The sequence below is a fragment of the Hyla sarda genome, chromosome 6 (assembly GCF_029499605.1).
Source record: "Hyla sarda isolate aHylSar1 chromosome 6, aHylSar1.hap1, whole genome shotgun sequence".
In the NCBI taxonomy this organism is placed as follows: Eukaryota; Metazoa; Chordata; class Amphibia; order Anura; family Hylidae; genus Hyla; species Hyla sarda.
In genome coordinates this window covers 268,864,178-268,888,961 of record NC_079194.1, presented here as the reverse complement: position 1 = coordinate 268,888,961, position 24,784 = coordinate 268,864,178, and the positions used below count along the sequence as shown (strand labels likewise).

The window sequence follows — 24,784 nt, the reverse complement described above, 5'->3', positions numbered from 1 at the left end:
CTGCTCGTAAATTAATCGCCATCAGCGTTTGAGTGCCAACTAATTCAGGCCTGAAATTTCTGCACTTTAATAAAGTTTTTTCTTTCTTTTAGGCACTCTTGACAAATTCCTTCTCAAATTGTTAAAACAGACTCAAATGCTGAGGGTATAAGGCAGTGTTTTCCAACCTGTGTTCCCTCAGCTGTTGCAAAACTACAACTCCCAGCTTGCCCGGACAGCCTTCGGCTGTCCGGGCATGCTGAGAGTTGTAGTTTTGCAATTTTGCAACAGCTGGAGGCACCCTGGTTCGGATACACTGTTTTATAAGGTAAAGTAAAAGTAAACAATTGGGCTGGTCTTCGAGAAAATGGCTGCCGTTTTTCCCGCCATACGCCAGTAGCGGTCGCAGTCACTTATAAGGAATAACAATTTCCCTCTGAACTAATAATAACCCGGTCACCAGCGGCTAAATATATCCAAAATATGAGTGGCCTTGGCTTGACCCTCCGCGGGCTCCTCCCCCTCCTGGGGCGTTATTCCTCACAGCGAGCAGCAGCCCCCGTTCTGCACGTAGCCCGCGGTGTCCCGTTCACCAGTTACTGGGCGACCGCTGACCGCTTCACCACCGGCCTCCTGACCTCCTCCACCCGCGCTATGTCTGGGAAGATTGACCTGTACTCTCCCTCCACCAGCTGGAAAGAGGCTAAAAGTGAGAAGCTAGCCGGGCTCTGAGCTTGTCCTAACCCTGTCTGCCGTGAGCCCTGCTAACCGCACTGTGTGCACTGGGGACAGAACCTCAGCTACATGAGGGAACCGCTTTCAGCCGCCACGACCCAGTGCCGTGAGCTTCATCACTCTGTGTAGCAAAACTACAACACAACGGCTGCCTGGGCATGCTGGGAGTTGTAGTTGTGCAACAGCTGGAGAGCCACTTGTTGGGTAACACGATTCCTTTGCGGTGCAGCAGTCCAGGTTTAGGGCAGGTGAGGGGCGAGGAATCCTGTTATCCTGAAGACCGCTGGATATAGGGCTATGTTCACACAGTGTATTTTGAAGTGTAAAATGGCAGTATTATGGCTCAAACCTTGTTAGTGGAAAGTTCTTTTAACTACGTTGTATTCAAGGGGAGAATGCATGACCGCTCATGTCTAGTGTTTTTTTTTTTAACCCCGTAAGGACTCGGACAACTTTATATTTACGTTTTTTGTTTTTTCCTCCTCGCTAGAGATGAGCGAACTTACAGTAAATTCGATTCGTCACGAACTTCTCGGCTCGGCAGTTGATGACTTTTCCTGCATAAATTAGTTCAGCTTTCCGGTGCTCCGGTGGGCTGGAAAAGGTGGATACAGTCCTAGGAGACTCTTTCCTAGGAATGTATCCACCTTTTCCAGCCCACCGGAGCACCGGAAAGCTGAACTAATTTACGCAGGATAAGTAATCAACTGCTGAGCCGAGAAGTTCGTGACGAATCGAATTTACTGTAAGTTCGCTCATCTCTACTCCTCGCCTTCAAAAAATCATAACTTATATTTTCATCCACAGACTAGTATGAGGGCTTGTTTTTTGCGTGACCAGTTGTCCGTTGTAATGCCATCACTCATTTTACCATAAAATGTGTGGCACAACCAAAAAAATTCTATTTGTGTGGGGAAATTAAAAAGAAAACTGCAATTTTGCCAATTTTGGAAGGTTTTGTTTTCACACCGTACAATTTTACGGTAAAAATGACATGTGTTCTTTATTCTGTTGCTCAATACGATTAAATTGATACCCAGGATAACATACTTTTCTATTACTGTTGCGCTTAAAAAAAAAAAAAAAAAAAATCGCAAACTGTTTAACCAAATTAGTACATTTAAAATCCCCCTATTTTGAAGACCTATAACTTTTTTTCATTTTTCCATATAAGCGGCGGTATGAGGGGTCATTTTTTTGGGCTGTCATCTGTACTTTTTATTGATCCCATATTTGCTTATATAAAAGTTTTAATACTTTTATTATTTTTTTGGGAATAAAATGTTCTAAAAAAAAAAGCAGCTATTTTGGCTTTTAAAAAATTTTTTTTTTTTTTTTTTTTTTAATACACGTTCACCATAAGGTATCATTAACATTTTATTTTAATAGTTGGGATATTTACGCACGCGGCGATACCAAATATGTATATAAACATTTTTTTTTTATTTTTTTTTACACTTTGGAGGTGAAATAGGGAAAATTGGATAATTCACGTTTTTATTGGGGGGAGAATCTTTTTTTTATATATATTTTTTTAAAACTTTAACCCCTTAAAGGGTAGCTCCCACCATCCTATTTTTTTTTTCTTCTGCCCCTGCCTATTGCCAATCTATCCCTAACCCCCTCCCTGCTTTTAATTTTAATTTTTACTATATTAAAAATGCCTTTTGTCTGCCTGGCAGTGTGCTCACTACCAGGCAGACTTCCCCAGCAGGCACCACGTCACTAATGCCTACTGGGGGGGACTTCCGCCCTTAGTTCATCTACACAGGGTGCCTCCAGCTGTTTCATCACTACAACTCCCAGCTTGCCCTGACATCTATTGGCTGCCAGGGCATGCTGGGAGTTGTAGTATTGAAACAGCTGGAGGCACCCTGTGTAGATAAACTTAGTTACATGCGGCGCTAGCCCGTCCCCTCCGTCTCCCCCCCCGTTCCCTGCCATACCCCGTTCCCTCCATCACAACCCCAACCCCCACCCCCCTTACTGCAGAGTCCGGCAGCGGGCGTGCAGGGACAGCGGCGGCGGCGATGTGCGGGATGAGTGGCCTCCTAGCCAGTGGCCGGGGAGCCAATGCGCTCGCTCCCTGCCTGCCTGATTGACAGGTAGGGAGCGAACGCAGGCTGAATGAAAAAGGATTGATGCATCGGTCCTCTTTCAGGCGTGACGTCACGCCAGGCTGTAGCCGGCCACTAGGAGGGAGACCCCCTAGTGGCCGGTTTTCAAATGAAAATTTAACAATTTGAATAAAAATAAAAAAATAAGTATATTAGAGATATGTTGTAGTACATAAGTACTACAACAAATCAAAAAATAAAGTTGGTGACAGTGCCCATTTAACCCCTTAAGGACTTTTCAGTTTTTGCACTTACGTTTTTTCCTCCTTACCTTTTAAAAATCACAACCCTTTCAATTTTCCACCTAAAAATCCATATTAAGGCTTATTTTTTGCGTCGCCAATTCTACTTTGCAGTGACATTAGTCATTTTACCCAAAAATGCACGGCGAAACGGAAAAAAAAATCATTGTGCGACAAAATCGAAGAAAAAATGACATTTTTGAACTTTTGGGGGCTTCCGTTTCTACGCAGTGCCTTTTTCGGTAAAAATTACACCTTATCATTATTCTGTAGGTCCATACGGTTAAAATGATACCCTACTTATATGCAGGAAAATTTATACGTTTAAAAATGTCATCTTCTGACCCCTATAACTTTTTTTTATTTTTCCACGTACAGGGCGGTATGAGGGCTCATTTTTTGCGCCGTGATCTGAAGTTTTTATCAGTATGATTTTTTTTTTTTATCAGACTTTTTGATCACTTTTTATTCATTTTTTAATGGTATAAAAAGTGACCAAAAATGCGCTTGTTTTGACTTTGGAATTTTTTTGGCACGTACGCCATCGACCGTGTGATTTAATTAATGATATATTTTTATAGTTCGGACATTTACGCACGCGGCGATACCACATATGTTTATTTTTTTTTTCTTTTACACTGTTTTATTTTTTTTTATGGGAAAAGGGGGGTGATTCAAACTTTTATTAGGGAAGGGGTTAAATGACCTTTTATTAACCCTTTTTTTTTACTTTTTTTTGCAGTGTTATAGGTCCCATAGGGACCTATAACACTGCACACACTGATCTCCTATGCTGATCACTGGCGTGTATTAACACGCCTGTGATCAGTGTTATCGGCGCTTGACTGCTCCTGCCTGGATCTCAGGCACGGAGCAGTCATTCGCCGATCGGACACCGAGGAGGCAGGTAAGGGCCCTCCCGGTGTCCTGTAAGCTGTTCGGGACGCCGCGATTTCACCGCGGCGGTCCCAATCAGCCCGACTGAGCAGCCGGGTCACTTTCACTTTCACTTTAGAAGTGGCGATCAGCTTTAACCGCCGCTTCTAAAGGGTTAATACCGCACATCGCCGCGATCGGCAATGTGTGGTATTAGCCGCGGGTCCCGGCTGTTGATGAGTGCCGGGACCGACACGATATGATACGGGATCGCGGCGCGATCCCGCTTCATATCGCGGGAGCCGGCGCAGGACGTAAATATACGTCCTGCGTCGTTAAGGGGTTAAGGACCAAGCCCATTTTGGCCTTAAGGACCAGAGCATTTTTTGCACATCTGACCACTGTCACTTTAAACATTAATACCGTATTTTTCGTCCTATAGGACGCACTGGCGTATAAGACGCACCCAATTTTTAGGGTCAAAATCAAAAAAAATTAAGATTTTGAACCCAATAGTGGTCTTCAACCTGCGGACCTCCAGATGTTGCAAAACTACAACTCCCAGCATGCCCGGACAGCCGTTGGCTGTCCGGGCATGCTGGGAGTTGTAGTTCTGCAACATCTGGAGGTCCGCAGATTGAAGACCACTGCATAGGAGGTAATATTCACGTGTCCCCGCCGCTCCGGACCCGTCACCGTTGCCCTGGATGTCGCTCCATTGCTGTCGCCGTGTCCCCGCCGCTCCGGAACGTCTCTGCTGCCGGCCGGGTATCCTCGCTCTTCGTCGCCGCCATCACGTCGTTACGCACGCCGACGCACGTACGCGATGACGAGGAAGGAGAGCGCCGGCCATACAGGGGATCCCTGAACGGAGAAGACACCGAGGAGGCAGGTAAGGTCCCCCCCGGTGTCCTGTAAGCACTAACCCGGCTATTCAGTCGGGCTGTTCGGGACCGCCACGGTGAAATCGCGGCGGTCCCGAACAGCCCGACTGAACAGCCGGGTTAGTGTCACTTTCCCTTCAGACGCGACGGTCAGCTTTGATCGCCGCATCTGAAGGGTTAATACAGGGCATCACCGCGATCGGTGATGTCCTGTATTAGCCACGGGTCCCAGCCGTTGATGGCCGCAGGGACCGCCGCGATAGGGGTGTATTCGCCGTATAAGACGCACCGACTTTTTCCCCCCAGTTTTGGGGAAGAAAAAGTGCGTCTTATACGGCGAAAAATACGGTAACTCTGGAATGCTTTTACTTATCATTTTGATTCCGAGATTGTTTTTTTTTTTTTTTCGTGACATATTCTAATTTAATATTGTAGTAAATGTTATGGTAACTTGCATCCTTTCTTGGTGAAAAATCCCAAAATTTGATGAAAAATTTGAAATTTTGCATTTTTCTAACTTTGAAGCTCTCTGCTTGCAATATGTCTACTTTATGTTTGCATCATAAAATTTGAGTTTTTACTTTTGGAAGACATCAGAGGGCTTCAAAGTTAAGCAGCAATTTTCCAATTTTTCACAATTTTCAAACTCGATATTTTTCAGGGACCAGTTCAGTTTTGAAGTGGATTTGAAGGGTCTTCATATTAGAAATACCCCATAAATGACCCCATTATAAAAACTCCCCAAAGTATTCAAAATGACATTCAGTCAGTGTTTTAACCCTTTAGGTGTTTCACAGGAATAGCAGCAAAGTGAAGGAGAAAATTCAAAATCTTAATTTTTTTACACTCGCATGTTCTTGTAGACCCAATTTTTGAATTTTTGCAAGGGGTAAAAGGAGAAAATTTTTACTTTTATTAGTAGCCCAATTTCTCTTGAGTAAGCACATACCTCATATGTCTATGTAAAGTGTTCGGCGGGCGCAGTAGAGGGCTCAGAAGGACAGGAGCGACAAGGGGATTTTGGAGAGAACTTTTTTCTGAAATGGTTTTTGGGGGGCCTTTCACCTTTTGGAAGCCCCTAGGGTGTCAAAACAGCAAAAAAAAAAAAAAACACATGGCATACCATTTTGGAAACTAGACCCCTTGGGGAATGTAACATAAAGTGAGCCTTAATGACTTTTGCAAATGTAAAAAAAAATAAAATAAAAAAAAAATAATTACCTAAAATGCTTGTTTTCCCAAAATTTTTAAATTTTTAAAAAGGGTAATTTTTTCTCCCGATTCAGAAAACACCCCATATGGGGGTGAAAAGTGCTCTGCTGGCGCACTACAGGTCTCAGACCAGAAGGAGTCACATTTGGTGTTTTGGAAGCAAATTTTGCTCTGGGGGCTATGGTGCCAGGACATAAAAAAAAAACACATGGCATACCATTTTGGGAACTAGACCCCTCTGGGAACGTAACAAGGGGTTAAAGGGTAGCTCCCACCATCATATTTTTATTTTTTTCTGTCCCTGCCTATTGCCAAGCTATCCCTAACACCCTCCCTGCTTTTAATTTTTATTTTTACTATATTAAAAATACTTTTTGTCTGCCTGGCAGTGTGCTCACTACCAGGCAGACTTCCCCAGCAGGCACCACGTCACTGATGCCTGCTGGGGAGGACTTCCGCCCTTAGTTCATCTACACAGGGTGCCTCCAGCTGTTTCATCACTACAACTCCCAGCTTGCCCTGACATCTATTGGCTGTCAGGGCATGCTGGGAGTTGTAGTATTGAAACAGCTGGAGGCACCCTGTGTAGACAAACTATTAGCTACATGCGGCGCTAGCCCGTCCCCTCAGTCTCCCTCTCTACCCCCCCCCCAATTACACTTACTGCAGAGTCCGGCAGCGGGCGTGCAGGGACAGCGGCGGCAGCAATGTGCGGGAGGAGCCAGTGGCCGGGAAGCCAATGCACTCACTCCCTGCCTGTCTGATTGACAGGCAGGGAGCGAGCGCAGGCTGAATGAAAAAGGACCGATGCCCGGCCGCATCTGTCCTTTTTCAGGCGTGACGTCACGCCAGGCTGCAGCCGGCCACTAGGAGGGAGACCCCCTAGTGGCCGGTTTTCAAATGTAAATTAAACAATTTTAATAAAAAAAATAAAATATAAAAGTATATTAGAGATATGTTGTAGTACATAAGTACTACAACATATCAAAAAATAAAGTTGGTGACAGTGCCCATTTAAGTGAACCTTTATACCCCACAGGTGTTTCACAACTTTTGCATATGTAAAAAAAATAATTTTTTTTTAACCTAAAATGCTTGTTTTCCCAAAAATTTTACATTTTTAAAATGGGTAAAAGCAGAAAATAGCCCCCAAAATTTGTAACACAATTTCTCCCGAGTACGGCGATACCCCATATGTGGCCCTAAACTGTTGCCTTGAAATACGAGAGGGCTCCAAAGTGAGAGCGCCATGCCCATTTGAGGCCTAAATTAGGGACTTGCATAGGGGTATTCTACGCCAGAGATTCCCAAAAGGGTGCCTCCAGCTGTTGTAAAACTCCCAGCATGCCTGGACAGTCAGTGGCTGTCTGGTAATACTGGTAGTAGTTGTTTTGCAACAGCTGGAGGCTCCGTTTTGGAAACAGTGGCGTACCAGACGTTTTTCATTTTTATTGGGGAGGGGAGCTGTGTAGGGGTATATGTAGTGTTTTTTACTTTTTATTTTGTTAGTGTAGTGTTTTTAGGGTACAGTCACACTGGCGGGGGTTCACAGTAGTTTCTCGCTGGCAGTTTGAGCTGCGGCAGAAAATTTGCCGCAGCTCAAACTTGCAGCTTGATACTTACTGTAATCCTCCGCCCATGTGAGTTTACCCTGTACCCTGAACATCCAGCTGTTGCAAAACTACAACTCCCAGCATGCGCTGACAGACTACATGCTGAGAGTTTTAGTTTTGCAACAGCTGTAGGCACACTGGTTATGTATCACTGAGTTTGTGACCTAACTCAGTGTTTCACAACCAGTGTGCCTTCAGCTGTTTCAAAACTACAACTCTCAGCAGTCACCGACAGCCAACGGGCATGCTGGGAGTTGTAGTTATGCAACCAGCAGATGCACCACTACAACTCCCAGCATGCACTTTAGCTGGTTGTGAAAGCTGGGAGTTGTAGTTACACAACAGCTGAAGGTACACTTTTCCATAGAAAAAATGTGCCTCCAGCTGTTGCAAAACTACAAGTCCCAGCATGCCCATAAGGGAATGCTGGGAGTTGTGGTGGTCTGCCTCCTGCTGTTGCATATCTACAGCTCCTAGCATGCCCTTCTTGCATGCTGGGAGCTGTTGCTAAGCAACAGCAGGAGGCTGTCACTCAGCTCCAACTGCTGATCCATGCTGCAGGTCAGTCCCTTGCCGGGGCCCCCGATCCCAACAGGGACGCCGGGGTCCCCAGCTGCCGGGTTCCTCTTCCCGCACCCGATCACGTCCTCTGGAAGAGGGGCGGAGCAGGTTACGGGAGTGACACCCGCAGCAGGTGCACTGATTGGTCGGCCGGTAAACCGGCCGACGAATCGGGGCGATCGTGAGGTGGCACCAGTGCCACCTCACCCCTGCTGGCTATGGCTGTTCGGGGCTGTCAGAGACGGCCCCGAACAGGCTGTAATTCCGGGTCACTGGAGACCCGATTGACCCGCAATCCGCCGCAGATCGCTGGGCTGAATTGTCCAGCGATCTGCGGGCATCGCCGACATGGGGGGACATAATGACCCCCCCTGGGCGATATGCCCTGATGCCTGCTGAACGATTTCAGCAGGCATCCGGCTCCGGTCCCCAACCGGCTAGCAGTGGGGACCGGATTTCCCGCGGGCGTATGGATACGCCCTGTGTCCTTAAGTACTCGGAATGCAGGGCGTATCCATACACCCTGTGTCCTGAAGAGGTTAATAGTGCCCATAGGGGACTATTTATAGCAATCATTTGATTGCTAATACTTTTCAGTGCTATGCATAGGACATAGTACTGATCAGCATTATCGGTCATCTTCTGCTGTGGTCTGCTCGATCGCAGACCAGAGCAGAAGACCCATGGAAGGCAGCGGAGGCAGGTCCCTCAACTGCCTCCGCTGCCTTCCACTGGTCTTCTGCTCTGGTCTGCGATTGAACAGATCAGTCTGCCATGCTGGATGATCTGATCGCCGCGGCAGCGCTGCCTGCGACCTGATCATCCATTTTAGTGTCCGTGATGCTGCAGATGCCGTCATCTGTATTGATCACTGCCTCTGAGGGGTTAATGGCGGACATCCGCGCGATCGTGGATGTCCGCCATTACAGGCGGGTCCCTGGCTGCTATCGGCGGCTCGCGGTTATGCATAGGACGTAAATGTACGTCCTGGTGCGTTAAGTACCAGCTCACCAGGACATTTACATCCTGCGTCGTTAAGGGGTTAAAGGCTGTACTGATTTCTTCTATAAAAAAAATACATGGACATACTGCGGCTGTTTTGCACACGAATAAGTAAAGCACATGTAAGTGCTGCAAAATGCTTGTAAAATGAAAGTAAAGACCAGTCTTGCATGAAATAATGACTGCTTAAGGGCTGGTTCACACGGAAGGATCCGCCGACAATGGACCGAACAGTGTGCCTCCAGATGTGCCTGCTTGGAGCAGTAATTTGCCGCTACAGGCAGACACACTATGTGTGAATCACCGCACGTATGCGCAGTATACTCGCACACATCGTGGCTGCTCTCGGCCTAGCTCAGGGAGCAGGGAGAGCGGTAGCAATGTGTGCGAGTATACTGCGCATGCGTGCGGCGACTCACACATCGCAGTGTGTCTGCTCGTAGCGGCGGATTGCCGATCTGAGCAGGCACATCTGGAGGCACACTGTAGGGTCCATCGTCGGCAGATCCGACCGTGTGAACGAGCCCTAACGGTATTTTCATACAGGGAAATTACCTGCTGAGTTTCCGCAACTTATTTGCTGTGGAAAATCAGCAGCGGATTTCCCTGCCATTGACTTCAATGGGTCCCAAGGAAAATCTGCAAATCCTCCTGTATTGCAGATTTTCTGCTAAGTCCCATTGAAGTTTATTGTAGCAAAATCTGCAGACTTTCCGCAGAAATAATTTTTTCCGCAGAAATCAAAAATAAAAACCAGAGGGTTAGGTTTAGCCCATTTAAAGAGAAACTGACAGGCAGTTCACCCACACTAAACTTAAAGGGGTACTGCAGCCAGAATGAACTTATCCCCTATCCATATTTGATTGCTGGGGGTTCGACCACTGGTGCCCCCTGCGATCTCCTGAAAGGGATCACATCCCTCTTAGTCTACCTCTAGAACGGGTGAACAGGAACAAATTATTGATTTATTTTTTTATCACTAAATTGGTCCAGAGCCATTGCTCTAATGGTAATTCAGTTTAATGCGCAATAGAGGCGGGAAGCCGGCTTGCTGAGTTTCCTCCCTCTGTCCTGTTTGCCAAACTATACCCGACCATCTTATGCATATTCATTATTCTTCACTCTTACATTCTAGTCATTACGATGTAAAAGTAAAGAAAAATGAATATGCATAAGATGGGCAGGCATAGTGTGGTATATATGACGGAGATAGGAAAGCTCGGCGAGCCTCCAGTGTGCACCAAACCTAATTAGCATTCTAGCAACGGTGGACATATATTGAAAACGTCTGGACCAATTTAACCCCTAAATGACACATCCCATTTTGGCCTTGAGGACACAGCCACTTTTCATTTTTGTGCTTATGTTTTTTCTCCTTGCTTACAAGAACCATAACTTTTTTAGTTTTTCATCTACAGTTCCATATGAGGGCAAATTTTTTGTTTAGCTTTTATTGGTACCACTTTTGCGTATATTTGGTACGTAGTGGTGCAGATTTATCAAAACTTGCTTAAAGGAAGAGTGGTGCAGTTGCCCATAGCAACCAATCGGATCGCTTCTTTAATTTTTCAGAGGCCCTTTCAAAAATAAAAGAAGCGATCTGATTGGTTGCTATGGACAACTGGGCAACTTTTCCTCTGGACAGGTTTTGATAAATCTTCCCCCTAGTGTGGCCAAAAATCAGCGATTTAGGACTTTGGTATGTTTTTTTTTTTTTTTTTTTTTTTTTTTTTTTTAACGTTTATGCCGTTCACCTGCGGAATCATTAACTTATTTTTATAGTTTGGACATTTCCGCACATGGCAATACCAAATCCTTTTTATTTTATTTAACCTCTTGGGGACCAAGGGCATACAGGTGCACCCTTGCGTCCCAGTACTTGAGGAACAAGGGTGTACCCTGTATGCCCTGATTTAGTTACTGGGGTTTGAAGCGTGCTCATGAGCTAAGCACGCTTCAAACCCGGTGGGTCCCGACTGCTGTCAGCAGACAGGACCGGGGTTAATGCCAGGCATCGCCGATCGGGTCGATGCCTTGCATTAACCCTTTAGACGCCGCAATCAAAGTTGATTGAGGCGTCAAAAACAAAAGTTAAAAGTATCCCGGCAGCTCAGAAGAGCTAATCGGGACCATCGTTGTGACTGAGAGGATGGCGGGATGGCCCTTACCTGCCTCCTTGCCGTCCGATCAGTCCCCCGATGCCCTAGCCAGGTTCTGCAGGCTGGAGCAGCAAGCAGAACACCGGTAACACTGTTCAATGCTATGTTATGGCATTGAACAGTTTATGCAATCAAAAGATTGCATGTTATAGACCCCTATGGGGGCTAAAAAAAAAAAAAAAAAAAAAAAGCGGGAACGAAGGATGAGCTGGTCCGGACCATCTGTGCTGCAGGGACCGTCCGGTGAGGAGGGATAGTCGTTCCGGGCTGTACATCATCACCGGGAGGCCCTCTTCTCCGCACTTCGGACCTGGCCCCAGGATAGTGACGTTGTCTTGACGACGACTCACAGGAACGTTCATGCGCAACGTCCCTGTGCGTCGTCATCAAGGCCACGTCACTATTTCGGGTCAGAAGCGCAGAGAAGAGGGCCCCCCGGTGAAGATGGACAGCCAGGAACGACTATCCCTCCCCACCGGACGGTCCCTGCAGCACAGATGGCCCGGACCAGCTCACCCTTCCTTCTCGCCGGGGGGAGGGGAGTACAAAACTAAAAGGGGGGGGGGGGGGGGGGTCTGGATGATGACTAAGGTCGCAGTGGGAGTTGTAGTTTTAAAACATCTGGAGGTCCGCAGGTTGAAGACCAATGATCAGACATTGACAGGCGGTGATGATGATGGGTGGGTGGTATGATGACAGGCGGTGATGATAATGATGATGATGGGGGGGTGGGATGATGACAGGCGGTGATGGGGGGGGGCGCATTGGGATGATGACAGATGGGGATGATGATGATGATGATGAAGGGGGGGTGGGATGATGACGGGGATGATGACAGGCGGTGATGATGAAGGGGGGGATGATGAAGGGGGGGTGATGACAGGGTAATGGTGAAGGGGGGGGGAATGATGACAGGCGGTGATGATGAGGGTGTTAATGACGGGGGTCTGGATGATGATGATGATGGGGGGGGGGGGGGGATTTTGTATTTCCCACCCTAGGCTTATAGTTCAGTCAATAACTTTTCCTGGGTTTTTGGGGTGAAATTAGGGGCCTCGGCTTATATTCGGGTCGGCTTATACTCGAGTATATACAGTATATAAATTGGGTATCCCTGTAATTGTATTGACCTACAGAATAAAGATAAGGTGCACTGCATAGAAACGGAAGACCCCCAAAAGTTAAAAAATGGCGTCTTTTTAATTTCACCCCACAAATAAGTGTTTATTTTTATTTTTTTGTTTCGCCGCAGATTGTTATAAAATAAGTGATGTCATTACAAAGTACAATTGGTGACGCAAAAATCAAGCCCTCATATGGGTCTGTAGGTGCAAAATTGAAAGCATTATGATTTTTAGAAGTAGAGGAGGAAAAATGGCCTGGCCCTTAAGGGGTTAAATGAGAAAAGAGGATAACTTCATATTTTTATTTGTGGAGAGGTTATTTACATTTATTAAAACTTTTTAATTTTTAAAAAAAAATGTTTTCCTTTTTTTTTAAAGTCCCATAGGCATCAATTAATAGCAATCTTTTGATTGCTAATACTGATCAGTGCTATGCATAGGCACAACACGGTGATCACGGTATCATGGAATCTTGTGATGTACATGTACGTAACTGCATTATGTACCAGGGCACAACAATGTACACAACGCCTGTCTTCTAATGGTTAAGTAATGCATAATTTTACTCTTGTTCACCCGCACCATAATCCAATGTTTTGGGTTTAGTGGGAGTGAGTAGCCTTTCAGATTAGCTTTAAACTATTGGGAGTTAAGTGGAGATAGGGAATAAGATGTCTGATTGCGGGGGTCCTGCCGTTGGGACTAGAGATGAGCGAACTTACAGTAAATTCGATTCGTCACAAACTTCTCGGCTCGGCGGTTGCTGACTTTTCCTGCATAAATTAGTTCAGCTTTCAGGTGCTCCTGTGGGCTGGAAAAGGTGGATACAGTCCTAGGAGACTCTTTCAAGGGACTGTATCCACCTTTTCCAGCCCACCGGAGTACCGGAAAGCTGAACTAATTTATGCAGGAAAAGTCAGCAACCGCCGAGCTGAGAAGTCCGTGACGTATCGAATTTACTGTAAGTTCGCTTATCTCTAGTTGGAACCCACCGCAATCTCTGCTGCGGCAGCCCAGTCATCCGTTGCACGGAGCGAACTTCGCTCCGTGCCAAATGACTAGCGATGTGACACCGGAGACTCTATTTCCCAGTGGTGGGCCCCCCGCGATCAGACTTATTATCCCCTATTCTTTGGATAGGGGATAACATGTCCAGGGGCGGAGAACCCCTTTAAAGACCTTTTGAAATATGGTCCTGGAAATGACACCACTAGGTGTCCCCAAACCAATGGGACACTAGCAGCAGCATCAGGCTTGTCCCTGAGTCATGAGCAGACCAACCAATCCCCTCCCACCACCACACGCCACATCTACTGAGAGGATTTCTTACAATGTGAGCTAAGAGGTATTGTTTACAATAAATATAGGTGATAGAGGCATAAAAATTATATGTACATGGTCAAGATTAGGTACTGAGTAACATATTTATTTATTTTTTGTTTGGGCTTTAACCCCTTTAGGACCAGGCAAATTTTCGTTGTTGCCATTACTTTTTTATTTTTTCATCTACACACCCATATAAGGGCTGCTTTTATTTTGCGTGTACTGTGTAATGTTTTTATTTTTCCATACCATTTGCTCCAAAACGGGAATTTTTTTTTTTAGGTGAAATTGAAATAAAAAAAAAGCAATTTTGAATTTTTTTTTTTTTTTAAACACTGAGCAGTCAAACTAAGGCTGGGTTCACACCACGTTTTGTTAAATACGGTTTCCGTATACGTCTGGGAGGAGTGGGGGCGGGGCTTAATCGCGGCACCCTCCGGTCGGCTTCGTTTTTGGCCATATGCGGTTTCCCGACCGCAGGCAAAAACGTGTTCGACCGGAAATAGCATACGGCCGAAGACGAAGCCGACCGGAGGCTGCGGTTCACTCCGGTCGGCTCATAGACATACATTAAATATGGTTCCCAAATACGGCTGAGTGCGGGCGCCGCGATTAAGCCCCGCCCCCTCCTCACAGCCGTATACGGGAACTGTATTTAACAAAACATAAGTATTACAACATGTAGTACATAAGTACTACAACATATCAAAAAATAAAGTTGGTGACAGTGCCCATTTAACATGTGGCTTTCCAGCACTTGCAAAACTACAATTCCCATCATGCCCATATAAGCCAAATGATGCGTGGGCATGATAGGAATTGTAGTTTTGCATTTTGTGATTTCATGTTTGTGGTTCACACAAGTCCCCCTTTTACATTTTAGGTGTAGAAGCAAACAAACAAACAAAAAGCAGCTGTTGAAAAACTACATTATATCAATTGGTGTGAAACCCTCCACCACACCACAGTGATAGACTGACCTGTCTAGTTGTGTAAATGGCAAACACAAATATAATTTAGGTAACAGATGGTAATAGAAGAGAGCTGCTGCAGTCTGATCTGATCCTACTCCTGAGAGGAGCGGATAGACAGTACAGAGGTAGAAACAAACAGTGGAGGGTTTCATACCAATTGATATACTACACGAGAGAGCGCCCACTGTTATTTTTTTTATTTTTTTCTCCTCGCCAACTATTCCCCTGTTAAAATGATGACTGAGCCAAGCAAGGGGGTAGGCCAGTGTTAACCTAACAGAGAGTCTCAAGTTGTTGCAAAACTTCAACTCCCAGCATGCCCGGACAGTCAAAAGCTTTCTGGGCATGCTGGGAATTGTAGTTTTGTAACAGCTGAAGGCTCCCTGTTTGGGAAAAACTGGAATAGGCAATCAATATTACATGGGCACCCCGGTGGTCAGATGTAATTGTTTGCTTTGTGTATTACACTATTTTAGGGTACGGTCTCAAGTACCGCTTACGCAGCGTATTTCATGCTGCGCAAAATCATCTGCAGCAGCGGGAAATACGCTGCGTATTCTCAGATGAACATACATACAGGGCTAACCGATGGCAGCTCTGCATTTTCAGTGAAGGTTGGAGGTAGGGCTTCGAGTCACAGTCACGCCGGCATGTGGCTCCACGTCCAATCTTCACTTCAGCCTGTGTGTGTGATCATCTGAGAATACTCATATCTTCCACTGCTGCAGCTGATTTTGTGCAGCGTGAAATACGCTGTGTAAGCGGTATATGGGACCGTACCCTTAGGGTTATCAAAACCTGTGCAGGGGAACAGATGACCAGTTGCCCATAGCAGCCAATCTGATATTTTTTCCACCCCGTCACGACAGGACCACTAGAGAGATGAACTCGTCCTCTAGGAACAAGAAACCTAGAGTACAAAAAGGATGCACATCTCTCTGCCATGCCTCCGGTTCTGTGGATATAGTGATGGTTCGGAGGAGGCTATTCTCTCCTAGTTGGGAGAGTGATCTGGGCCTCCGATAACTCCCTGGTTGGGGGTTTCAGTTTTGTGCCCCCAGCAGCGGCATTATGCGGCATTGTGCCCCCAGCAGCGGCATTAAAATGCATTTCAAAACAGATTCTGCTGAAAGAATAAACAGGTTCATTCTTTCAGCGGAGACTGGCATTTGGAATTTCATAGTGTTAATATTGCAGCAGAAATTCCATAAAAAGCAATGAGAGGCTACGGCACCATAATTGCTGAGTGAAATTTCCCTCTGAAAAGAAGTACTGTGAATGGACACTATGTAGACCATGAAACCCAATGCAAACAATGAAGACACTTAAAAGAGAAGCATAAAAATGGTTTTGTACTGTACTGAAATAATAAAGAGAATCTGACACCCTATTCAGCCACACTAAACTCAATGTACTAGGTTATAGGGCGGGTGAACAGTTTTCTGACACTGTAATTTTCCTGCTGCATTTTGCTCCAGCTGCCCAGCTCTCCTCCTGCCTCCATATTCTCCATCCACCGAACCCCCCTAATTAATATGCTAATGAATGCCACTGGTGAGCGCTCTGCTCTCTGTGTGCTCACTTATGCCCTTCATTAGCATGATAATGAAGGGGTCCGAATGGGCAGAGAATATGGAGGAGGCAGGGGAGCTGGGTTGCCGACTCCCTGCCTCCATTGCGCACTGTCACGCAATGCAGCAGGAAGTTTACAGAGGCAGACTCTTCATATACTGAACAGATTTAAGTGACCCCTCTTCATAAAGCTGTTCACTTGTACTCTGTTTAGTGCGGATAAACAGGGTGTCAGATTCTCTTTAACCCCTTAAGGACATTGGACGTACTCCTACGCCCCCGTTTTCGAGTCCTTAAGGACCGAGGACGTAGGAGTACGTCCTGTCCATTCCCGGACCCCCCCCCCCCCCCGCTGCTAGCCGAAGGGGAGCCGATGCCTGCTGAAATCGGTCAGCAGGCATCGCGGCATATCGCCCAGGGGGGTCATGATGACCCCCCATGTCGGCAATCGCAGCGCATCGCTCGTCAATTCAGACGAGCGATGTGCTGCGATTCCGTTCTGCTGCGATTCCGTTTCAATCAGCAGACATCCCGGCAGTGTGCAGGAGGAGGTCCGGAGGACCTCCTATACCTGTGATCGCTGCAGGACGCCGGTAACTACTTACCGGCGTTCTGCAGCGGTTCCGGGTCATCAGGGTCACGTGTGACCCGGATATAGATGGTGACTGGTGGTGTAGTATACACCACCAATCACCATCCATGCTGTACTGGGGGCTGGCATTGTGGCCACCCCCCTCAGTACAGTTGTGATTGGGTGGCCAAAGTGGCCACACCAATCACAATGTAATGGGAGGGGATGGTGGGGGCTAGGAGCACGTTGCTCCGTTCTTCCCGCCATTCCACAGAGATCTGGCCAGCAGGACGGAGCCCCGTGCTGCCCACCATCCCCTGAGTTAAAAAAAAGTGCCCCTTGCCCCCTTTCTGTGGCCCCTTGGCACAGAAATCCCCAGGGATAGCTTTAGATTAGTTAGGGATAGGTTAGGGTTAAAAAAAGTATTTATTTAAATTTTTTTTAGCGTACCTCAGTGGGTGTCCGTGGGTCCGTAGCAACTTTAGCTGCGTGCCCCCGGCCCTGCTGGGTCACTGCGGTCTGCCGCCAGCCTTTTTTTTTTTTTTTTTCTCCTAAGCGTGTGTGCGGACCTTCTTAGTTATAAAAGAGCGGTCCGCCACCATTTGTTAAAGCCCACCCGCCGCTGATCATTCCCGTAGTATTGATCAGCGTTTTTTTTATGGTGCCGATGCTTTTTTTCTGCTTTTCTAGCGTGTACTGGCGTGTACTGTGTGGCCGGACCTTACCTGTGTGCGCGACGTGCTTCATCGCTGTCAGTGATTTATCACTGATCAGCGTATTTTTTTGTGGTAAAGGCACTTTTTTCGGTTAACGCGTTTTTTTTTTTTGCACCCATAAGCGGTCCGTGCCACCAGTAGCAGGCGTGTACTGTGTGGATGCACCGTACCTGTGTGTGCGCGCAGCCTGTCCCACCACTGTCAGTGATTTATCACTGATGAGCGTTTTTTTGGGGCTTCAGGTGGGTGCATTTTTTTCGGGGTAAAGCGTTTTAAATTTTTTATTTTTTTTTTTGTGTGGGGGTCTGTGTACAAGCCACCAGCCACTGTTCTGATCTGAGTGGCCGGACCCCCCCCCACTGACTTCTATGCCCCCTGCCGCCACAATTGCTAATCGGTGCGCACACCACTGATTAGATAAATGCTTTTTTTTGGCGCAGGGCTTTTTTGCGCTAGAAGTCACCTTTTAAAAAAAAAAAAAAAAAGGCTCCTTTTTATTTTATATTTTTTTCTGTTAGGGCGGGTTAGTTTAGTTAGGTTAGGGAGGGTTAGGGAGGTAGTATCGCACCACACCACACACAGCACATACACCAATAAAGTTTCCCCCCCCCCACACACACACACACACACCCCGTATCCACATTAGAGTAGCGAAATGGCCCGCAGAGTGTTTTCGGCAGAGGAGGCATATAACATAATTGCCTCCGACACCAAGAGCGGCTCAGAGGACGATGAAGACCCCACCTTCCTTATTTCATCGTCCTCCTCATCATCTAGTTCTGATGATGAGCCACCAAGGCGGCGGAGACGCCGCCGTGCGGTGCCGCAAACCTCCTCTGCCCTTGACCCTGTGCCCCATGCTAGTATGAGTCCCCCTGGCGCTCATACTAGTGAAGACCCCCAGCCAAGATCACTGGTACATCGTACCGGAGAACTTGTCTGGACTCAGCCAGCGGACCACGAGCCCGTGATTCCTGAGTTTGTTGGCGACTCAGGAATCAAAATTAACATCGTCGGGTTCACTGAAAAGGACTTTTTCGGTCATTTTTTCAGTGACGACTTTGTTAATTTGATGGTTACACAGACGAATCTGTACGCCCAACAGTTCGTCGCCGCTAACCCGGGCTCACTTTTAGCTAGACCCGGCGGCTGGACTCCGAAATGAGGACCTTTTGGGGCCTCGTGCTGCATACGGGTATAGTTAAAAAACCCAGTGTCAGGCAATATTGGAGTGGGGACGTCTTTTACCAGACACCCCTCTACAGTATGGCCATGGCACGTTCCCGGTTCGAGGCCATTCGGAGATGTTTGCATTATGCTGATAATGCGGCATGTCCCCCCCGAACTGATCCCGCGTATGACCGCCTGTATAAAATCAGGCCGGTCATCAATCACTTCGGGGCCAGATTTTGGGAGGCCTATGTCCCGGGGCAGGAGGTCTCTATTGATGAGTCTCTCATCAGCTTCAAGGGGAGACTCAGCTTCCGGCAATACATCCCGACCAAGCGGGCGCGGTATGGCGTGAAGATGTATAAACTTTGCGAGAGTACCTCCGGGTACACTTGCAAGTTTATAGTGTATGAGGGATGAGATTCCCGTTTTGAACCCCCAGAATGTCCCCCCACTCTGGTTGTTAGCGGGAAAATCGTTTGGGGCCTTTTGCACCCATTGCTAGATAAAGGTTACCACCTACGTGCTCCTATCCCCCGGGTGAGTCCCGTGCCTTTTCCCATGAGAACCTGTTGTTGGTCCGGTATAAGGACAAGAGGGATGTCCTTATGCTCACCACAATTCATGGGAATGGCAGCACCCCTGTCCCTGTGCGAGATACCGTGGGACCGGTCCTCAAGCCCGATTGTATTCTGGACTACAATCGGTATATGGGGGGAGTTGATCTTTCTGATCAAGTCCTCAAGCCATATAATGCCATGCGAAAAACACGCGTATGGTATAAAAAGGTTGCGGTCTACATGGTACAGGTTGCCACGTACAACTCTTTTATACTGTACCAGAACGCTGGCAACACAGGGACATACCTGGAGTTCCAAGAGGTAGTTCTAAAGGCCCTCATCTTTGGTGACCGCCAAAGAGCGGGTCAGAGCACCTCTGGAACTTTAGGTCCCCGGATTGTCCCCGGCCAACACTTTCCAGGTGTGATCCCCAACACTGGAAGGACGGGACGAACCCAGAAGAAATGCAGAGTGTGTCACAAGAAGGGGAGACGGAAGGACACCACGTACCAATGTGACACTAGCCCCGATCATCCGGGCCTCTGCATAGGCTGCTTCAGGGAGTATCACACTTCCATGGAGTACTGAATTTTCCATCCTTTGCCCTAATTTTCATTCCCCAGAATTCGGCGCCAATGTACCAGTCCAGGGTACATTAACTTCCAAATTTTAAACAAAAACACACCCACAAAAAACAAAACCTTTTACCCAATACCCCAATATCTTTTTTTTTTTACATTTTTTTCTTCCCCCTAAAAAATGGGTCATGGGACACAGAGTCAACAGCATTGGAGGTTTGCAGTTGCCTCAAATGCGCAACGCTCTCTCTCCCCACTTGAGCGGGTTGCGCATTTGATTCAGAGTATAGGGTTTGGGGCGGGCATCATTTTTACTTTTGGCTGTACTCTGGGTCATCATTCTTGGAAAATAATTGGCAAATCAGTACTAAAATTGCTATTTTCTTCCCCCCATAGTACACTTCATCCATTCCTGGAAAATAAATAAAGGGAACACCCATCTGTTCCAAATCTCCACTTCACCGTATACACCTTCCCTAGGGGGTGTACTGTTTGTAATAGGTTCACATGTGGGTGTTCCTTTCTTGTATTTTCCTCTGAATGTATGTAACTGTTAGGTCCGTAACAAACATCCGCCTTATCCCCTATCCAAAGGATAGGGGATAAGATGTTAGATCGCCGCGGACCCGCTGCTGGGGACCCCGGGGATCGCCGCTGCGGCACCTCGCCATCATTACTGCACAGAGCGAGTTCGCTCTGTGCGTAATGACGGGCGATACAGGGGCCGGAGCAGCGTGACGTCATGGCTCCGCCCCTCATGACATCACGGTCCGTCCCCTTAATGCAAGTCTATGGCAGGGGACGTGACGACCGCCACGCCCCCTCCCATAGACTTGTATTGACAGGGGCGGGCCGTGACGTCACCAGGGGCGGAGCCGTGACGTAACGATGCTTCGGCCCCTGTATTGCCCGTCAATATGTGCAGAGCGATATTGCTCTGCGCAGTAATGAGAGCGCGGTGCCGCAGCGGCGATCCCCGGGGTCCCCAGCAGCGGGACCCCGGCGATCTGACATCTTATCCCCTATCCTTTGGATAGGGGATAAGATGTCTAGGGGCGGAGTACCCCTTTAAGGGGTTAATATGTATAGCGCTGTAAGTAAAGGGATTTTCCAGCATATAAATGATATTTGCCTACCCTGGTCACCTGCAGCTCTCGTTGCAGTGACTTCTGGTCCTCTACTGCTTCTGCCCTCTTCAGAGATGACACATCGAAGCAAGATCTTCCCACGCAGCCATTTACTGACCACAGTAGTGCCTTGGCCAGTGATTAACATAAAGGTGTTTCTTCGACATGTTGTCTTGGAAGCAGGCAATGGTGGCTGCAGGTGACCGTTTTTTTCTACCCTTCTCCCATATCTTCCATTGGAGGAATGCTGGGAGGCCCCTGTACACATCAGATGGTTGGCAGGTATATGATACTGTTCAGCAGGGACGTGCACAGACATTTTGGAGGGCAGGGGCTCAAATAAAAAAAGGCACTATAAAAAAATAGCATATTTTTTATAATATACATATTTTTTTTATAAAAAGCGGTCAAAACAAAAATGATACAGATAAAAACTTCAGATCACGGCGCAAAAAATGAGCCCTCATACCGCCCTATATGCCGAAAAATTTAAAACTTATAGGAGTCAGAAGATGACAATTTTAAACACGAATTTTGGTGCATGTAGATAGAATTTTTTTTAAAGTAGAAAAATAAAATAAAACCTATATAAATTAGGTATCCTTGTAACCGTATGGACCTACAGAATAAAGATAGTGTCATTTTTACCGAAAAGTGCACTGTGTAGAATCAGAAGCCCCAAAAGTTACAAAATTGCTGTTTTGTTTTTACTTTTGCCCCACAAATATTTTTTCTGGTTTTGCCATGGAGTTTATGGTGAAATGATTGAAGTCATTACAAAGTATGATTTCTGATGCAAAAAACAAGCCCTTATATGGGTATATAGGGGGAAAATGGAAAACGTTAGGATTTTTAGAATGTGAGGAGGAAAACGCGAACGTGAAAAAAATTACTTCTGTAGTTCTATTCTTCTTTTATTTTCTTCTGGGAATGTTTGATTCAAAGTTTCCCAACCAGGGTGTCTTCAGCTGTTGCAAAACTCGTTTGGGCATGCTGGGAGTTGTAGTTTTGCAACAGCTGGAGACACCCTGGTTGGGAAACACTGGTTTGGTTATAGGCCATTATATGCTTGATCTCCTCAAAATCATACCACCCCCCGCCTCCTCCCAAACATAGCTCAACTACAACCACCAGTATGTAAAGGAACATAGCTCTACTACAACCACCAGTAGTATGTCCCGGGTGTCGGGTGATAGGAGTCCCACATCCCTGAATATAAATGTGTGTGTGTGTGTTTCCCAACCAGAGTGCTTTCAGCAGTTGCAACAGCTGGAGGCACTCTGGTTGTGAGACATTGATAAATACACACACATGCATAAATCAGTGTTTCACTACCAGGGTGACTCTAGCTGTTGCAAAACTACAACTCCCAGCATGGCCAGACAGCCAATGCAGCTGGCCGCACCCTGGTTGGAAAACACTGATTACAGACAAATATAAAAACTTATATACACAAACATTTGTGTACTTGAGGGGCGCCATGCGATTTGTGACCACCACTGCAATAAGTGCTGCATCAATCCTGGGCCTTGTTGGCCTAGTGACAGATACAACACTGCATATAACATACATAAAATACTATACATATACACACTTACATACACATACTCACACATATACCATACATGTGTATATACATGCAGTACATACACACCACACTATACACAAAGGCTTCACAGACATGTTCACACAATACATCTGCACACTATATATGAATACACTCACTTTTATAGGAAGCTGGCTGGGTGCAGGGAATACTTCAGTAACTGGATGTTCGGCAGGACTCTGTGCTTCCTGGTCCCTGCAGACTCAGCCGACAGGAAGTTACACTGTGCGAGATCGTTCAGCAACAGAACAGGGGGGTGGGGGGGATTCGTCTTGTTAAAGGAGCCGAGCATCTCCCTGCCAGTGCCAGCGCAATACAAGTGACCCCTGTAGAGAGGTAGCACCTCTATATAGTGAGCAGACTCACTTTGTCTACCAGTTTTGGAAAAATAAAAAAAGGGCATTAAAGAAGCAAGGGCGAAAAAGGGCATGGGCTGAAGCCCCCTTTGATCCCTATGTGTGCACGTCCCCGCTGTTCAGTTGATAACTGAATCCCTGTGTTAGGGTGGGTTTACACCACAATTTTGCTATACAGTATCGACATACAGTTTCATAAAAAAAGTATGCAACAGTACAGAAAACCGTGCCCATAGACTTTCCATTGAAAACCCTATGCACCATAATGTATACGGTTGTCTCCGTTTTTCAAACCATACGGTTTTTTACTTTTTTTTTTCTGGACAGAAAACCATGGCCTACCACAGTTTTTGGTCCAGGTGAAAAAATGCATTAAAGCGTATACATCTTTTTTAAACATTGTAGTCAATGGGAACCGTACAGAACCATATGTGCGTACGGTTCCATCCGGTTTTCACAATACAGTTTTTTACTCTGAAATTCCAAGAAAAAAAAACTGCAATCAAACAAGTTAAACTTTATTCATAATGGAGTGAAAAGTTAAAAATGTATGTTTTTTTTTTTTCTTAAAAAACGGATGCAACCGGGCATCATTTTTCAAACCGCACGCGGTTTTCAACTGTATACAGATAAACATTTGTACATGTTTGGATACAGTTTAGTGAGGTTTTGAGGAATCCGTGTTTATTTTAATCAAAAACCTGATACGGGAACTGTATTGCAAAAAGGTGGTGTGAACCCAGCCTTAGGTTGCATTCACACCTCGTTTTTAAGTTATGGGTGCCAGATCTCCCGTACCCCACCCGGACTAGCGCTGAAATCCATTTACTTTAATGAGCCGACTGGAGTCAAACGGGCGTTATACAATGACGGGACATCGTGGCGGAAAAATTACTGCATGCAGTAATTTTTCCGCCACAATGTCCCGTCACTGTATAATTACCATAATGAATTACGGGCTTATACGGGTGCAAACGGGCAGTTACAAAACCCGATAGGCTGCAATGCAATTTAGTCACGGCCGTCAAGGGTTTTGTAACGGCCGGGTTTTGCAGCTGTAGTGACGGAACATGTGACGGAAGTTTGTAAACAGAGAAATTCATAGTGTGAAAGGAGCCTAAGAAGGTGTGCCTGAGGAAGCTGATGTTGCAGTGACACCTGTTGCATCCTGGGTAATAAACCTTTTATATACACACCTTCTTGGAGATGAGGCTTTCTGGCGCCGACAGAAAATCCCATTGTTTTTCTGGAGAGGGCATTTGTGCTATCGCACTGCCATTTGCTTGGGAAGGCTGCAGAGAGATGCCACAGAATATCCTTTCACACCGATTCCAAAGTTTTACTTGGGCTGCACAACTAACAAGGGTAGGCGCTAAGTCACTTTTGGCGTTTTACCCATTCTGACGGTAATACACTGGAGAATTTTTATTTTTTATTTTAATAATATTCATAGAATAAATTAGTAGTAATCTTACTAGTGTTACACTTTTTAAAATTTTATTTCACTTTTCATTTATAGCTTTTCTGAAGGGTCTCAACAACAAGCAGAGGCGTGAACATTACTCTGTGAAAGATTTTATCAAGCTGAAGGAGATTCCAGCATGGAAAGACACTGCAAAAAGTAAGAGATACAAACCTTCCCATATGGTGATGTGAAGGACATACTGGAAAGGGAGGGTGTGTGACTGGCGCCCAGGTTCCTCTAGTTATATTCTTTTCCATAGACA

The 24,784-nt window shown here is 46.3% G+C and overlaps 1 protein-coding gene across 12 annotated transcripts in view; it reads left to right on the top strand.

Annotated features, from left to right (window-relative positions):
- The first annotated feature begins 293 nt into the window (after nt 1–293).
- Nucleotides 294–24,784, top strand: part of LOC130277036 (ADP-ribose glycohydrolase MACROD1-like) — a 656,083-nt gene continuing 631,592 nt past the window's right edge. For all 12 annotated transcript variants that reach the window (XR_008845346.1, XR_008845345.1, XR_008845344.1 and 9 more), the window contains exons 1-2: nt 294–688; nt 24,577–24,678. Coding sequence is in view for 9 of the 12 variants with exons in the window: in XM_056527275.1 (XP_056383250.1) it covers nt 463–688; nt 24,577–24,678 (328 nt within the window). In the remaining 3 variants the exon portion in view is untranslated. The remainder of the gene's footprint in view (nt 689–24,576; nt 24,679–24,784) is intronic.